General features: G+C 30.2%; 4 protein-coding genes across 6 annotated transcripts; 2 read left to right on the top strand and 2 right to left on the bottom strand.

The window, feature by feature from the left end:
- Window positions 1-65: 65 nt before the first annotated feature.
- LOC117600933 (RAS oncogene family member Rab39) lies at window positions 66-2,818 on the top strand. The gene is made up of 3 exons (XM_034317024.2): window positions 66-207; window positions 584-693; window positions 777-2,818. Exons 1-3 carry the CDS (start codon window positions 100-102, stop codon window positions 1,213-1,215), a joined length of 657 nt encoding a protein of 218 aa, XP_034172915.1. The 5' UTR covers window positions 66-99; the 3' UTR covers window positions 1,216-2,818.
- A 1,185-nt stretch (window positions 2,819-4,003) lies between these two features.
- On the bottom strand, window positions 4,004-7,889 carry LOC117601027 (actin-related protein 6-like). The gene is made up of 6 exons (XM_034317243.2): window positions 7,556-7,889; window positions 6,470-7,288; window positions 6,005-6,362; window positions 5,586-5,889; window positions 5,176-5,475; window positions 4,004-5,107 (listed from the first exon to the last, which is right to left on the bottom strand). Exons 1-5 carry the CDS (start codon window positions 7,681-7,683, stop codon window positions 5,384-5,386), a joined length of 1,701 nt encoding a protein of 566 aa, XP_034173134.1. The 5' UTR covers window positions 7,684-7,889; the 3' UTR covers window positions 4,004-5,107; window positions 5,176-5,383.
- Window positions 7,890-8,038: 149 nt separating this feature from the next.
- On the bottom strand, window positions 8,039-18,802 carry spel1 (DNA mismatch repair protein spel1). Of its 2 annotated transcripts, none has more exons than XM_034317242.2 (16): window positions 18,663-18,802; window positions 18,455-18,497; window positions 18,324-18,373; window positions 11,651-11,774; window positions 11,330-11,586; window positions 11,041-11,208; window positions 10,764-10,952; window positions 10,289-10,683; window positions 10,013-10,224; window positions 9,625-9,942; window positions 9,316-9,537; window positions 9,024-9,256; window positions 8,865-8,956; window positions 8,569-8,791; window positions 8,393-8,485; window positions 8,039-8,321 (listed from the first exon to the last, which is right to left on the bottom strand). In XM_034317242.2, exons 2-16 carry the CDS (start codon window positions 18,486-18,488, stop codon window positions 8,166-8,168), a joined length of 2,766 nt encoding a protein of 921 aa, XP_034173133.2. In that variant the 5' UTR covers window positions 18,489-18,497; window positions 18,663-18,802; the 3' UTR covers window positions 8,039-8,165. The 2 variants fall into 2 exon arrangements, with proteins under 2 accessions (XP_034173133.2, XP_034173132.2); XM_034317241.2 differs by lacking the exon at window positions 18,663-18,802 and adding an exon at window positions 18,565-18,656.
- LOC117601024 (uncharacterized) lies at window positions 12,966-18,207 on the top strand. 2 transcript variants are annotated; one of them, XM_034317240.2, is made up of 3 exons: window positions 12,966-13,126; window positions 13,286-17,520; window positions 17,605-18,207. In XM_034317240.2, exons 2-3 carry the CDS (start codon window positions 13,302-13,304, stop codon window positions 17,979-17,981), a joined length of 4,596 nt encoding a protein of 1,531 aa, XP_034173131.2. In that variant the 5' UTR covers window positions 12,966-13,126; window positions 13,286-13,301; the 3' UTR covers window positions 17,982-18,207. The 2 variants fall into 2 exon arrangements, with proteins under 2 accessions (XP_034173131.2, XP_034173130.2); XM_034317239.2 differs by having other exon boundaries at window positions 13,286-18,207.
- Window positions 18,803-18,854: the final 52 nt, after the last annotated feature.

Here is an 18,854-nt window from a genome sequence, read left to right as displayed (position 1 = left end):
GGTTCTCACTCTTGACAAGAGTACATAGGAAAATCATGAATTTCTAAGTGACAACGCAGGTATTGCTTGTGAAGAACTTTAATCGTAATAGACGTCAAGATGGTGGACCCAATTTTTGACTATCAGTTTCGTCTGATACTCATTGGTGACAGTACAGTCGGGAAAAGTTCTTTATTGAAATATTTCACCGATGGGAAGTTCGCAGAGGTACATATGCAGCGACTCATTGTTTCGTCAACAACGTTGAATGAATATAAAAATTGATTTTAAAACGAACACAGTACATGTTCATGCTTCGTCCTCGATGTTATTTTTCATGACGCTAATGAATTGAATCATAATCGATATTGGGATCCTGTATGATTTAAAAATGTTATTTTGTCAATTTAGTGGTACAATTGGATTATCTCCAATTTCCTGGTCTAATAATATTCTGACTGATAGCTACTTTTCAATAGAAAAATTTAGGATATTAGAACATTACAACTCTATATTATTTAAAAATGAAATATACTTTTCTTAATTATTTATATTCATCTCATATTCAGTGTTATTGATTTCTGTTATTATTTCATTTATTTAGCTTTCAGACCCAACAGTCGGAGTGGACTTCTTTGCTCGATTAATTACAGTTAAAGATGGAACAAGAATAAAATTACAATTATGGGATACAGCTGGCCAAGAAAGATTCAGGTATGTTAGATTGTTATTATGATTGTAAATGATAAATAAGAATTATAATTTATAATAACCACAGAGTATTTGGTTTGTTTCAGGTCGATTACAAAGTCTTATTATAGAAATTCTGTTGGAGCTCTGCTTGTATATGATGTTTGCAACAGAGCTAGTTTTGAGCATATCCCACAATGGATGATGGAGGCTCGTAGGCATATTGAACCTCATCGCCCTGTATTTGCATTAGTAGGTTGTAAATTAGATTTAGTTACTAATGGTGGTAGGCGAGAAGTATCAAAAGAAGAAGCAAGAGCCTTTGCTGATCAACATGGAGTACATCACATTGAAACTAGTGCAAAGACAGGAGTTAATGTTGAGGAGGCATTTCGAACAGTTACACAGGAAGTTTACAACAGAATTCAAACTGGTGAATATAAAGTAGAAGATGGTTGGGATGGTATAAAAACTGGATTTGCTAGACCAGGTGGTTTAGATTTTAATCTAGTCGAAGCAGAACCTGCAAAAACTTCTTGTTGTTAAGTAAATATTTCATTTTCTAAAAAGATCAGCAGTTTTTTAGAATGCAGTGGTTACATTTCACAATTTAAATTTATCTTAGTTTATGTACATGATTAAATTGTACATATATGAGTCAAATTTTGTAATATTAATTTTAATTGACAGAAAGAAAGAATTATTTTCTTTTATTAAAAGTAACATTTTACTGCATTCTTATTTCACAAGAAACATTAACAATAAATTAATACTGTGTATAAGTCTTAATTAGACGTTTTTGTACATAGCTTGTATAAATAAATATGTATCATTGAAGCACATAGATATCAAATTAGGAGCATTTTCTATCTCAGCTAAAAAATACATAAACATGACGAACGTTCTTTACAATATAAATTTGACCATACATAATGTTTTTTTTATATAATTTTGTTGTACATTAACTATTCCGTTCTGTGGAAGAAATAACGGCTGTGCTTCTTTGTTGAAATCATGTCTCAACTGATATCAAGAAAATTTATTATAAATTTTACAAGAAGATATGTATAACTTTTCATTTTTAATACAAGATATTTATTTATAACGATTAGAAAACAACTCTAAGACAAATTTTCAAAATGTAGTTCATTGCAGATTACATATTGTACATATTACATATAGAATGAAACGCTTATATTAATTACGAAGATTTATTATTTCTGGAACTTAGCAGGTAGTACCTTTTTTTAATGCCACAGTTTGTGATAATACCATATACACGAAAAGCCAAATTAATATATATCTATACTGGTATTATTCGTATTTCATTTTAAAAAAAGAAAAAAACAGAATCATAAATCAATTTATGAAAACAGTATGAAGCAAATTATAATGTATGTGTTCTGATTTTAAGGAATTCACTACTGTGTACATAATACATCACATGCTTATGTGAAAAATTTCTTGTTGAAAAACTTGTTACAAAATACCATGTTAGATGGTGTACTTTAATTTATATAAGTTACTATGAACCAATTAAGAACTGTTTTATGATATGTTGTTATAAGCTGAAAAGATATGTCAGTTTAAATACAAAGTAAAAAAAAAGGTTTTATATAATCTAATGTAATATTTTTAATATTACCATTTTTTACTAGGTGGCATATTTTACACTTTTTCATATCTGTGTCTAAACAAACGGAATTTTCTGACTTTTAGAGTATAAGTTAAGAAAGTAAACATTTGCATATTTTTATGATACAAGCAAGTTAGTCAAATTACAGTCAAACAATATAACTTGCATTTTTTCTGCAAGTAATTGAGTAGAGAAGTATTTATTTACATATATATTACACGCAGTGTATACTTTCAGGCAAAAATGCAGTAAAATTTGTATTTGTATAGATAGTGAGTATATAGCATAAATAGAATCAATTTGTGAAGTTTTATACTTATTAACTATGGTATAAAGCAAAAAATTCGTAGATATTTTTAAAAACTGTGAATTAATAATGTATGACCTATCACCAAATTTGTATAGTTCTATATACAAACATTTACATTTTAGTCAATAGATAATAATGAGTTAATATGTGCAGTGCTAATCATTAAAATTAATTTTTATATCTGTAAGGAATATAAATTTGTTATATTAATAGTATCTAAAATTGTAATGAGTTCCTTTGTTTCAGAATATTTCTTTGTATAATACAATTGATTGAAATTATGAATTATAAATTTTTGTTTTATATTATTTCAATGTATAGGCATGTATGTATTTAAACATATTATATATAATACATGGAAACATATATGTATACATAATTAAAAAAATATGTACTACTAAGAATTATTTTCTGATGAAATGTGTAATTTTGTGTATAAGTTGATAAATTTGGAATGTGCACTACACATTTATAAATAACCATGTTGGAAAATAAACAATGTATTACAAAATTGGTCTTTACTACACCAAGTTATTTTTATTTATAAGACGTTAATAGTTACCGATTTCTCTGGCCCAATAATCAAAATAACAGTGAGATACAGAATTTCATATTTAATACACAATAAATGTATATATACAGTATATACAATATTTTTATATTATTGTATACATAACAATTATACGGACGTTTTTAATACATTGTATTAATCAAAAACTTTAAAATAAATTTTCCAAGGGGTGTAAAAACAGTCATTAAAAAAAATACTGATTTTGATTATTTTACTGGTAATTATAGTTTTAATATCGACTGTACTTAAAAATTTTAAAAATATATTTGAAAAAATCAAATTATACAATTTTTACTTCTGTTTAAAGAACCAATATCAAACAAAAATTGCAATTAAGTTAATAAAAAAATTGAAAAAAAATATATACTTGATAGTAAATACATCATTTGTAAAAATTATGCTACAAATATTTATACCATTATTATAGTTTAAACTTGTTAAATTATGTACATGTTTATATTATACAAATGTTATGTTTTACAAGCGTTTCTAATGATAATTATATTATGAATTAAAATTTATTACAATATTATAATAATTCATATCAATTTTCATTAGAAAAAAATGCGATTTATAATACAATATTTGTAACATGTTTAAATTAACTTGTACATACATTAATACCATACTTCATCTAATGTAGTATTAAAACGTACTTCATTATTTCAATACTATGTAACTTATCAATTATAGTTTGGTAATCAATAAAATTTTTACTGTACATATTAAAATATTAAATTGTTCATAAAATTAAATCTAAAGTTGACAAAGTTATAGTAGCAATTATCTTTTATTTGATAAAATTAAATCACAAAGATCTCTATTATTAGTCATTATAAATTCTTATTCTTAATAGTACTTATTATTTTGGAAGGAAAGTCTAAACAGTTCAATTGTATTTAAAGTGACTAGAAATGTTAATCTTTTTCCTTCTAACTATCATATATATTTATTATTTTGGCAAGATAACGTGATGTAAATTTATGAAATCGTAGACAATTTCTTAGAAATACTCTAGTCAGTATTTATAAGTAATACTTGTTTTCAAATAATACTTTCTAAAATGTTCCACCTGTACAGTATACTTCAAGCGATTTCATATATATATATACTTTATATTTACAAAACAGTTTACTATTTAAATTGTATATGTACAATGATTACCTTGTGATAGAAATAGGAAACTGCAATTTTAAAACTGTAAATGTAAGGCTTTTATCCCTTATGAAATAAGTTGTAAGATAAACTTAAAATATGATAAAGGTACTAGAAACAAGTATATAGCAACAAATACTGTTTATAATTTAATTAAAGCTTTTCTCAATTAAAGTTTATATTTTCTCCTAGCCAAATGTGGAAGAAAACCATTCGGAACTCTACTTATCAAACACATTCTATACATGATCATGAATAAAATTTACCAGATAGTCAAAAACCTGGGATGGACGGAATTTTTGGATTTGAATAATTTTAAATGAAAACAAGAAACATAGGTGTTAATAAAGAATTTCTATAATAACAAAATAAATATATTTTTGGTATGTTGGATAATGTAACATTAAAACTATCATTACTCAAATAAAGAAATTCCAATCACATTAGAAAATCGAGACTCTTTGAATAATTATATTAAAAAAAATCTGTACCTATAAAAAATAATAAAAATATAGCAACAGAAGAATTTTGTAGTCAAATATGGAAAGGGATGACAGTGTGAAATATTATGTGTATTAATAATACCTATATGTTTTAAAAGGGATGTAATGTTGAAAGATTAAACATGGAGTAATAAGGCAAAATGAAATGAAGAGCTTAATACGTGTAAGTATAGCAACGTATACCTATCCGAGATTCATTGCATACGCGGTGGGAGAATTCACACCTTCCGCTCCCTTGTTTAGAAAATGGGCCCCAGAAGTGTCTGTAACATAGTAAATATTTAAACAGTATTAATACAAAATAATATTAAACAAACCTTTAAATACCAACCAATATTTATTTTGATCCAAGCACTTTATCTTGGAATGTAATTTTAATCATCTATCTTACATTCTGCATATAATTTAAAGGCAATTCATGAAAAGATTTGCTTCATGATGGTTTATCCTTTAATGCTGCAATATTTTTACACATGCATGGTTTTGCATTTATACAATAAGTGAGGTATCAGTATTGTGTCAAATCAGTTATTATAATTTTACTGCTTCAATGATTCACATCCAAATAAAATATATTCTTCTCTTGATAGCCAAAATGGATTACCCTCTACATATTCAGGTGGTGTTTTGTCTAGTATAATAATTAACAAAAAAGTTATACACATCATTTTATATAAAAATGTATTGTTATCTTTAGTTGATAATTAAAATACATTTTTTAAGTGAAAATTATATACTCACCAGGATGTACAGTTAAAGGCACATACGTGGAACCCATGGCAACATTCCAACTATGAGTGCCAGGGCAACTTTTTACTTCTAAAATTTTGCTATGTTCAGGCAATAATTCCCGTAAATCTTTAGTTAATCTTAATTCAAAACCTGAAAGGTGTGTGTTGCCTCCCGTTAGTAATATATGCGAGAGGCAATCGTGCAGTATTTCTTCTGATAAACCAAATGTTACATCTTTTATCACTTGTGGTAAACCAAGATTGATATACATCATTTCAGGAGCAATATATAATTCAGAACCTAAGGAAACTCTCTGGAAAACGTTCAATTCAATATTTTCTTTTAAACATTTCATCAATTTTTCTTTTACATCTTACATGAAATTTTATTAAAAACCCTCGTGTTCAATCAATATATAATTTACTTACCAAAAATCGTTCGTTGCCAGCATAACTACGTACTGTAATACATTCCCTTGTTTTTTGACCTACACGTTTTTCTTCATTTTTAATATTGTAGCTTAGCCTACATCTTTCTTTGATAGACAATGTATCCAAATATGATATAGGAATATGATAACATTCTTTTAGGTACCAATGCATGGCTTGCTTTAAATGATAAGCTACATGCCACCCACCCACAGGTAATAATCTCCAGCGTTGTGGTATAACACGTCCGCCAATTACAACAGCTACTGTTGTACTAAGAGCTCCGCTATCAACAACTACACAAGTTTCCACATCCAGCATTGCACATGCTGCTAGAGGCTTTGGGACTAAACATACTCTACAAAATTTGATTAGAGATAAAAATAAAATTTAATTAACAATACAGCAACATGTGAATTATACTTTTCTAATTTTTTATTTTCTTGTACGATTCTTTTAACTTACCTTGACACTTTAACTTCTTGGAACAAATAATGCAATAATTCTTTTCTGAGTGCTGGATGCATAGCTAATGGTTCACAGAACATAAGTACTGCATTGGGTTTTCTTAAAGTAGATGTTAATCTCATCTGATGAAATAAATGACCAACAAATGTTTTAAGAACAGAAAATGTTCCATCGCTTAATAATGCTTCTGCTGGACTAACAAGATCAACATTTGGAATTCCAAGTACTTCAACAGTATCTGTGCAATATCCATTTATAAGTTTTTCATAAATTGGATTTGGTCTTGCATAACATGTTGGATCATTTTGATGTGTAATTAATCTTTTTTTCTCCCTGTACAATTTAACAGAATTACAAAATACACAAAATGGACCACTTGGTCTTGGAATCTTAGCAGTTGCCAGTTCAGATAATTTCAGCAGTTTGAATTTCTTAGCTAATGATTTTCCATCACCCTTTGGTCGTGCACTACTGCTTGGAACATTTTGTGTTTGCTCCAAATATGTTTCATTATTGTATTTAGGTACACCAAACATTGATAAATGCCTTCTTAATTCAAAATGTGGCGTAATGACCCATGTGTATTTATTTCCAATTTCAATTACTACTTTTGCACTAGAACCTTCAACACAATTTCTTTGACACGTATAACCACTACAATGACGACATTTTGGAAAATGAAAATTTTCCCCTGATGTAATTACCATATGTAATCTATAACACATTGCTTTAAAACTAACACTAAGCAGTTGCAGACATTTCATGTCTGGAAATTTAAAATGTACTTTTGAAATCAATTGTAGCCACTTCATTTTCCTACAAAAGAAAGCAAAGAAAATTTATTTAAGAACAGTTTTCCAAATACATATGTTTAATTTAAATAGTAACATACAGATTTCAAAGAAACAAATTGATATAAATGATGTTATTTTTGTATAACAATTTTAGAAGTTACATATAGTTTTAGATATATTCTTTTTCATTTTTTATTGAAAACTTGTAATGAAATTAATTTATATTTATTTAGCAGTTAAATTATTGAACTTCAATATAACTTTGACATAAACTTAACCTCGAACTTACCACAGGTAATCAGTATCAGAAGTTTTCCTTAAATATTTACATGTTCTACCGAAAGCAATAATATCAGGTACATCACAATATAATAAAATTTTTATCCAAATTTCTTCAGGGAAGATCGAAGGATCCATAATTATTAATAAAAATGATACAAAAGGTATAATTAACAGTTACTAATACAAGATTGCAGACACTCCCCAGAAACAGTGAATACGTTAGTCAAGTTCAAGGTTACAATGGTGAAAATATTGAATCAATATGTTATCAACGGGTGGTACTTCAATAAGGATTATTATACTATACTTATTATATAATTGACAATTCTCTTTGGTGAAAGTAAGTATTTCGTAATATAGTTAACAAAAATATAATTAATATTCTATAATTACCCACGATTACTGTTTGTACCTTCTTTCAATTAAATATTTAAATATACGTATATTTATCTGAAAAGTATCATGGTCATAAAGAAATATATTGCGTGTGTATACAAAAATCAATTATTTAATTCAAGATTCATAAAAATAACACTGTACCTGTTCAAAACTTAAATTAACAATACCGTTATAAATAATACTGACTGTCATTTTCATTAGTTCTTTCTTATTTTAATTTACAAGGCTGCAAGAAGTGTTTTTATATAGGGATTTTTATGAGATAAAATCTCTTCCTTAAATATTGAAATTTTATCTTCTAAATCTGCCTCAGATAAAGATGTATCTAAATTTTTACACTTGTTAAGAAATTCTGCAATAAGTATCTCTGCTTCCTGTAAAATTATTAATTCAGTTAGAACGTACATGTTTTTTAATCAATGTAGAAGGTCAACAGTAATGATACCTTGATGATTTCTTGTTTTTTCTGTGGATCATCAGATCCTTTAAATATTGAATCCTGATAATCTTCAAGTTTTGCTTGTTTGCGTTTAGCAAACTAAAAATAAAATTTAGTTTTCAAGATCATTATATGTAGAAAACCTTCAATTAAAAGATATAAGGAATAAGAAAAGAATATACCTCTATCACATTTTGCGGAAAATTAGCCATTTTAGCAACGTATATTCCAAAACTTTGATCACATGTACCTGGTTTCACTTTATATAACAAAGTTAGTTTATTGTCACTAACAAGAGCTGTAACATGTTGGTTTTTAACAGCAGACACTTCTTCTTCTAATTTAGTGATTTCATGAAAATGCGTTGCGAAAAGGCAATAGCATTTAATCTCTTTTGCTAAATATCTAGGAAAACATTTTAATTAGAATAAATTATAACTTATACAATTTATTTTAAAATATATTATTTATATCGTACTCTGCAATTGACCATGCAATACCACAACCCTCATAAGTCGATGTTCCTCTGCCTAATTCGTCGATTAATACAAGTGAATTACATGTTGCTGCCTGAAAAAATTAATTGAAGTTTTATGTTTAATACTTTATGTTTTATATACTAGTTATCAAAATTTACTTTTAGTATAGCAGCAGTTTCTATCATTTCCATCATGAATGTAGAAAGTCCTTTTAATTGACAGTCATCAGCTCCAACTCGAGCAAATATACAATCTAATAACGATATTTTTGCTTCATCGCATGGAACAAAACTTCCAATGTGTGCCATTAATGCAGTAACACCAGCAGATCTTATGTAGGTGCTTTTTCCTCCCATGTTTGGACCAGTTATAATACAGAAATGACATTCTCCTAAAATTGGAGTAATTATTATATAAAATTATTATAAAAAAATCAATGAAAGGTATTACCTCTTTTGAAGCTGACATCGTTAGCTATATAATCTACCCCTTCTAGATTTTCTAAACAAGGATGTCGAACCTGAACAAGATTAAATTCACCTGCCTCGCTAGGTAACATTTCAGGACGAACGTAAGGTTTATTAGCACTTATAGCAGCAGAAGCAAAGGCAGTAAGTACATCCAGACATGCTAATGTATTTCCAATAACTTTTACTGGGCTATTATAACCAGCTATGTAACAAATAAATATAATTTAATAAAACAAATAAATTATAACTAATCATTCCTTTTGTAAATTCTACAATACTATGCACGAACCTGCAATTTCAACTATTTCTGTTACAACTTTTTTTTGTTCTATCGTATATCTATCTCTAGTAGCGATATACTCGTCATTTAATTCGTTTAATTTATTACTTCGGAATCGTACACCGCTTTTATTAGAATCCAAAATAGTATACTGTTTTTTATTTCTTAATACTTTCTCCTCTTTTAATGTGACTCGAAAATAATAACCAAATTGTTGATTAGATTCTAATTTCAAAGTTTTACCAGCTTCAATTGACAAGTCATCGGCAACTTTATTCAATTGTGCTTGCAACTTTTTTTCCATTTCGTCCATGATACTTTTTAATTCTAATAACATAATATCAATAGATTAAAAATAAACGTGATATGCCTAAATATTATTTTAAACTTCAAATACCTTTTAATTCATCATCAAATTCGGATCGTACTAAAAAATCTCCTTTTTCAGCAGCTTCTAAATCAATTGTTTGTTCAACCATTTGTTGAAATTTATCCATATCATTAACAAGTTTGGTTAAAGGATCACTGAACATTGTTTTTAAGGCTACTACATTTACATTGGAAAACTGTTCTATTAATCTTGGCAGATTTAACATACATATGTATATTCTAAAAAAATTAATAAACATATTATAGTATGTATGCACAATTAAATTTATAAATGTCCACTTACTTATAACAATCCTGTAATGTTGCTTTCTTTTTAGACAATTTCTTTGCAAGCACTTGTAAATCGGGTATACGTCTTAAATGATCTTCACTAAGATTGGATCGTAATTCATTATCATTTACTAATGCTTCAACAATATCGTGTCTTTCTTTTATAAGAGATAAATCTTTCAGAGGTTGTCTGATCCATTGTGCAAGAAGTCTATGTCCCTGAGTTGTTCTGCATTTATCCAAAAGAGTTAAAATACTTGTGGGTGCAGTTCCATTTAAAATAGAAAGAGTATCTACACGTGGCTCAATATTGAGTGCTTTTATAGCAGCTGCATCCAATTTTAAATACCGTGATTGTTCTATTTGATCTATACTAAACTGATTCAAGTTCCCTTCATCTGATGTTAACTAACAGGAAGATACTATGTTAAACTATTATAATTTACAAATGAATTAGATTTCTTCTAGGATGATGTAATATTACTTACATCTAAGTATTTGATAAGAGCAGCAGTAGCTGACATAGCAAAATTAAAATTGATTTCAGGTAAAGACTGTACATTCTGCTGCTGACCTTTTTTAAATTTGATTAAAGTATTTAAATCCTGTACGACTGACTCGCTAGAAAATTCGCTTTTTTTCCTTAAAGTGATCATTACATTATTTCGTTCCATTAACTATAGAAAAATAAACAAATAATACTATTATATCATAACATTTTTAATGAAATTATTTTGTAATAAAGAGAATATTTTATCTGCATACTTGTTTTAAAGTTTGAAATTCATAGCTGCCTTCGCCTTGAATTAATAAACATTCTTTGGGAGCAAGTGTAACAACAAGTGACTCTAGATTAGAAAATGTCTCGTTATCTTGAAATTCACAAACGGAAAATGAGGTTGCTGTGCTATCCAAGCAGCTTAGACCAACAACCTGCAAAAATTATAAAGTCCAACAAGATTAGTTATACTTTTAAACAACAACAACAACAACAACAACAACAAAATAATAATAATAATGATAGAAAGTTATTGGAAAGTACATTATTACTCACTCTAGATTTTCCATCCATTCCTAATTTCACTGCTATTACAAGTACATTAACTGCAACATCATTATTACCAAATAATACATCTTCAAATTGGCTTAAATTACCAGGGGAACCTGTATATTCCAGCACCCAATTTTGATTTTTTGCTGATCCTTGATTAACATAAACTTCTATTCTGTATTGCTTCACTAGTAATAAATCACGTATAAATGATTCAAAGTGATTTTTATTTAAAATAACACCCTCAGTTTTGTATGGATCTGGAAGTAAAACATAAATTTTGTTTTATTTGTTTTTCTTTCAAAATTCAATTTAAAATCATACCTGCTCCTATCATTTTACAAACTGCTGTGGTTTTAAAAACTTCTTGTGCTGCAAATAGAGCATCACTGCCATGTAATGTGTAATAATCTGATCTATTGAAAAATCTTACAGTGGTATTCAGTTTCTGAAATAGATTATTTAATTAGACACATGTTTTATAATATATTACATGTTATACATAAAAATACAAATATATACATTTTTTATTGTATTAATATTTTACATGTTGTATAAAATAAGAATATTTGATACAAAAATAATGATAACTACTACTAATTTATTATTACTGTGATTCTTGTTTCCAAGAAAATGAAGAATCTTGTTATATATCTGTAGGTCAATGTCTATCTAGGGTCAGAGCATCATGAACTGATATTAATGTGATGTGCATGGTTTCAAGGAAACTTGCTATTTTGTGATAAACACTTTTAAAACAATTTCAAAACACATAACATAAGACAATACATAATTTTAATTTAATTTCATATGCTTTAAAAATGTAGTAACAATTACTAATAATATTACATTTTTATTAAATTCATTATACAATGAGAAAATATATTATTTGTTGCCTTGAACATTATATAAAATTATATTTATATATATTTTGGATATGAAATATAATTTGCAAACAATTAATCAGCAGGAAAGCTCAGAGTAACAGTTAATTTAATAACACTATCTTGGAAGCATTATTCAGTCTTCTTATGATAAAAGATCACAGTTCATATTCCAGGAAGGTCAGTAATACATGTTTTAAGTAGACCGTTACAAAAACATGAACTGCTTTACTTTTTCAAATATGTGTAATACTTAATATTGTTTAAATAAAGTTTTTCATATTAACATAACATATTCTTCTTAGTAAATTGTTTTAGTATTTAATAACTACTAAGACATACATTTTTTAAAATTAATGTTACAGAATCATGTACATTTATGATGCAACTGAATCATAATCAGCTTAAAGCTATACCTGTTGCGAAATAGGAATAAATTAAAACATCACAACAAGGATGTTATACATTTAGAATGACATCATTGATGACACATTGAACCAAACATGGAAAACCATTTATAACTGTTACCTAGAACTCAAAGGAATAGGCACAAATATTTAGAAATAATGTGTTAGGTGTACTAAGTTTAAAAATATGTTATAAAACTACATCAGATGTTGTAAATGTTTGTCAAGTGTTCTTGATACAGTTCTTCTTATAGATATTTTGACTGTTACTGTGAATTATTAACAGTGATAAGAACATATATGAACTGGAGTAAATGCACAGAAAACATTATCATCGTGTAAGAATGAAAGAGAATGCTTTCATAGACGTGGTGGGAAGAAGGGGAAATCAACATAAATGGAATTGCTGCAACTTGACTGTGATACATGTCAACATATACTGCCACAGAGAACATCTCATTCATTAATTCTGTTACCTGAATTAAGTGATTTTGGTCTTCTATTAGAAGGTAATTAAATATATTACTTCAATTAATAAGTAGAATAATAATTGTATTGCAAGTATTTATATCAGTATGATTTTTTTGAAGGAAATAAAAATAAAAATAAAAATTTCTTTTTTATTTCATAATGAAAAATACACATATTAAATATATTTTCTATTTCAGAGACCAAACAAATAATATGGTGATACCACAGATTACCATTCTATCCTTATTAATAACTCAAACATTATCTGCACCAACTGGATGTACAGAACTCTGCAGTTCCTCTTTTAAGGAATATCTAACATCTGGTAATTTTCAAGATCATGCATCACAAAGTGCAACTCTTTTACAAGGGCCTGATTATTCGCGACCTGGAACATGGTCCGAGCACAACGACTACAATGTAGATAATGGACATGGGAAAGTGCATGAAGAACGAGGTCAATATGTTGCTGGTCCTAAAACAGTGAGATATTATAAGAAAAATTATGCATCTTCATACAGTACAAGATACTCTAATGATGAAGGTTTGTCAGATATTGGACATCAAAATAATAACTATAGACATAGTGTACCGGTGCCTAACACAGATGGGCTTAGTTCTCAAAGGATGTACGATCAAATAGGTAATTCTGAATCAATTACACAACAGCATAAATACAATGCAATGCAGAGTCAACAGCATATGCAATCATCGATCAGAAGAAGTGATGTTCAAAGTGAAAGATTAGAAGATTTTGGAAAACACGTTGGAAACTCACAAGCATTGCACCAAGGTCTATCTGATACTCAAATTTCGCAAGTGCCATATTATACTAATATTCAACCTGGAAATTGGAGTAAAGTTGATTCATATAAAACTGATGGAGGACATGGACGTGTTTTTGAAGAAGAGGGTCAATATGTATCAGGAGCAAAAAAGGTTCGTTATTATAAAAAAAATTATACTTCCAGTTATAGTTCAAATGGTGGAATACCTGAACCTATACAAGCTGCAGTGCCAGATTTACAAAAGGAAATAGACAAACTTCACAGAGAAATTACTCAGACATCTGGTGTACACGCTATAGGATCCAGTGATACCGCATCAACAAATATTAATGCGCATGATTCAGCTACTCTTCACAACATAAACAGTAACAGGTACAGAAGTCAGAACAATTATGAAAGTAGTTCATATGCAACACATAATGAAAACCAACAGTTAAGAGAAGCTCCCAATGAACAAGTGCCTATCAGAATTCCATCTCCAAATTCTTATGGAACAAATAGTTACAGTCTGTATGAAAAACAAGAAGGCCACATATCGAAATCTCAACCAGTCAGTCAAATAATTGTTCCTACATCAGGGTATACTACTGTACTTAACACTGGAAATAGTGGCCACAGTAGCAGTGTGCTTAATACAGGTATTTCACAACAACAAATGGATAACATACAACAGATGGAACATTTAGACACACATCAGTTAAGACATGATCAGAACAGTGCAATTAACACTGGTACACTAGGACGAGCTGCACATTACAAAGAACACTGGAGTGCTAGTCATACAAAAGAAGCATCTGTTCCTCAGTATGCCACAGGTATTTCAGAAATACGTAATGATAACAATATGCAATACAACAGCAATCAATATGAAAACAGACATATGAATCAGGCTTTACAACAAGATAGTTACATGAATCAGTTAAGAGAAAACAGTTATAACTCTGCTCACCGAACACAATTAGGGAAACTAATAACTGGAACACTTGATATAGGTCAAACAGGAGATACTGTTGATTGTGCATATGATACACAAAGCACCTCTCAATATAAAATGAAATATAAGCGCGGTATAAAGGATGATCAAAACACTGATGATACTTTAATAGATACACAACAATCCCATCAACCTTGGAAACCAGATAGAGCACATCAGCATTCAGAAGACTTGACATTGGAAACAAACGAACAAGATGACCTTAATCAGCAAACGATGGGAAAGTTTGAGCTTGACCAGGAATCACACCAATCTTATCAGCCTTGGAGAGCAAGTAGTGCAAGTCAACATTCAGAGGATTTGACACAACAAACCAGTGACCATGATATTCTTACTCAGCAAACATCGGGAAAGCTTGAATTTGGCCAGGAATCACAGCAATCTTATCAGCCTTGGAGACCACAATCAGAGGATTTGACCCAACAAACCAGTGACCATGATGATCTTACTCAGCAAACGTCGGGAAAGCTTGAATTTGGCCAGGAATCACAGCAATCTTATCAGCCTTGGAGACCACAATCAGAGGATTTGACTCAACAAACAAGTGACCACGATGATCTTACCCAGCAAACGTCGGGAAAGCTTGAATTTGGCCAGGAATCACAGCAATCTTATCAGCCTTGGAGACCACAATCAGAGGATTTGACTCAACAAACAAGTGACCACGATGACCTTACCCAGCAAACGTCGGGAAAGCTTGAATTTGGCCAGGAATCACAGCAATCTTATCAGCCTTGGAGACCACAATCAGAGGATTTGACTCAACAAACAAGTGACCACGATGATCTTACCCAGCAAACGTCGGGAAAGCTTGAATTTGGCCAGGAATCACAGCAATCTTATCAGCCTTGGAGACCACAATCAGAGGATTTGACTCAACAAACAAGTGACCACGATGACCTTACCCAGCAAACGTCGGGAAAGCTTGAATTTGGCCAGGAATCACAGCAATCTTATCAGCCTTGGAGACCACAATCAGAGGATTTGACTCAACAAACAAGTGACCACGATGATCTTACCCAGCAAACGTCGGGAAAGCTTGAATTTGGCCAGGAATCACAGCAATCTTATCAGCCTTGGAGACCACAATCAGAGGATTTGACTCAACAAACAAGTGACCACGATGACCTTACCCAGCAAACGTCGGGAAAGCTTGAATTTGGCCAGGAATCACAGCAATCTTATCAGCCTTGGAGACCACAATCAGAGGATTTGACTCAACAAACCAGTGACCATGATGATCTTACTCAGCAAACGTCGGGAAAGCTTGAATTTGGCCAGGAATCACAGCAATCTTATCAGCCTTGGAGACCACAATCAGAGGATTTGACTCAACAAACCAGTGACCATGATGATCTTACTCAGCAAACGTCGGGAAAGCTTGAATTTGGCCAGGAATCACAGCAATCTTATCAGCCTTGGAGACCACAATCAGAGGATTTGACCCAACAAACCAGTGACCATGATGACCTTACCCAGCAAACGTCGGGAAAGCTTGAATTTGGCCAGGAATCACAGCAATTTTATCAGCCTTGGAGACCACAATCAGAGGATTTGACCCAACAAACCACTGACCACGATGATCTTACTCAGCAAACCTCGGGAAAGCTTGAATTTGGCCAGGAATCACAGCAATCTTATCAGCCTTGGAGACCACAATCAGAGGATTTGACTCAACAAACAAGTGACCACGATGACCTTACCCAGCAAACGTCGGGAAAGCTTGAATTTGGCCAGGAATCACAGCAATCTTATCAGCCTTGGAGACCACAATCAGAGGATTTGACTCAACAAACAAGTGACCACGATGATCTTACCCAGCAAACGTCGGGAAAGCTTGAATTTGGCCAGGAATCACAGCAATCTCATCAGCCTTGGAGACCACAATCAGAGGATTTAACTCAACAAGCAAGTAACCATGATGATTTTACCCAGCAAACCTCGGGAAAGCTTGAATTTGGCCAGGAATCACAACAATCTTATCAGCCTTGGAGATCAGCTAGTACAAACCAGCAAGTGGGGGATTTGACTCAACAGACAGGTGAATTCGTCGATCTTACTCAACAAACATCTGGAAAGCGGGAATTTGGACAGTCGTCACAAACTGACACTTATGCAATGGAACAGGAATCTACGACACATATTCCTAAGCCTGCAGGAAAACCAAAACCCAGATCCAGATATGCAAGAGTTGGTTCAGTAGGTAATACACAGATCCAGAATCAGAATATGTATTATTCTAACATCCAGAAACCTACATATGTTAACAAAGAAGATACATATATTCCAAGCATTTATGAAATACCACCTTATGTTGAATCTGAAAATGATAAAGATAATATTAGAAGTCAAGACATTCGAGGTGATCAATTTGCCCAAAATTCTAACAGAAATAATTCTAAAGATTCAAATCGACCAACTGGAATCAATTCGTATAATATTGAAGGGGATAATGTAGATCAAGTAAATTGGTTACATAAATCTAATGATGCAACTGTTGGTTTACAATGGCATTATACCTATCACCCTAGCGATCACAGACAATTTGTGCAACAAACAGATCAAAAGGATAAGGAAAACTTACAGCAACAAACAAGCCAAATAAAATTTTCTGATTTGCAACAAACTACTGATCAACAAGAAACTCAAGGTAAATACTTAATTAATGATAATCAAGACAATCAAGCATCACAGTTATATCTGGATTCTGAAAATTATGCATTTGGACAAGCAGCTAAATCTGATGAAGGAACAGTTAATCAAGAAACTGACAATGAACAAAAATATATTAGAAGCAGTGAAAATTTACATCAGCTAGAGCCAAGAATTTTGGAAGCATATGGAGGTGGACCGTACGATGTATCTCATAGCGATGATATATACCATGGAATTACAATAAATCCAAGTGCTACACTATCACCTATTAATGGTGCTGATCCATGGGACATTCGTGAAAAACCAGGAGAAACAACGCCTCCACCAATGCCTGTGGAACCGTTAGACCCAATTGATGTAACAACACCTTCATCATCTTTCTGGTCAAAACTTGGTCATAAAATAACAAACAGTTTTGATAAAGCTAAAGAAAAAGCTAGAAATATTTTTGGATAAATATGTAACTATTACACATTGTTGACTATTTATTTATAAGTAATTTGTTTTGTAATATAAGATTTGTCATTGTAAACAATTTATTTATCAATGTCACGTAATATATTATTCTCATTTAATTTGTTAATTTAATAATTTGAAGAAAACATTGTAGTATTATAGAATGCAATTATTCTATAGTTATTGTATACCTTGTTATTTAAATAAAATTTCTTTTATAATGTTTCACCTTCTTTCCTGTCAAATGATTACTATATAAACTTAAATAAATTTGTGGATTAATAACGAGATAAATGAAAATAATTAATACTAATATGATATAAGAATATAATTTTTAGTTACCTCTGGTAAATTTTTAAAAAATCGTACGAAACTTTGCTGAGCTGGTGGATCTGAAATGTTTAACATTTAATATAATCATATTCATAGATAGAATTAAAAATTAATTAGAGGAGATGTTATGTTCAACTAACCCATACTAAATTGTTGATTTGGTTGTACAGCCATGATTTCTATCTATAAAGAGAAAAATGTACGTTTTAAATTTTAATAAAATACAAAACTAATAAAACACTACACAAACCTTTTAAAATAATGAGAAAATCGTTTGTGTACGTATGCTCAGTAAATACAGATTTAATATAGTTACTAGTAATATGGCGGTAACTGCTCTACACTTACCAATCAACTCATCGGTTGTTTCCCTGACTCTCTACTAGATGGCACGGTCAGTATAATACGTGTGGCAGCCGACGTCGAGGTCGATAAGGAAGAGAATGCCCATGATAATGAACATTCATCCTTTCCTCATGTTCCTCATTCATCAACCTGTGAAGACTTGATAACATTTATAAATTTCAATTAAAATAAATA

Source organism: Osmia lignaria, chromosome 16 (genome assembly GCF_051020975.1).
Source record: "Osmia lignaria lignaria isolate PbOS001 chromosome 16, iyOsmLign1, whole genome shotgun sequence".
NCBI classification, from domain to species: Eukaryota; Metazoa; Arthropoda; class Insecta; order Hymenoptera; family Megachilidae; genus Osmia; species Osmia lignaria.
This window is presented reverse-complemented; position numbering and strand designations above follow the sequence as displayed.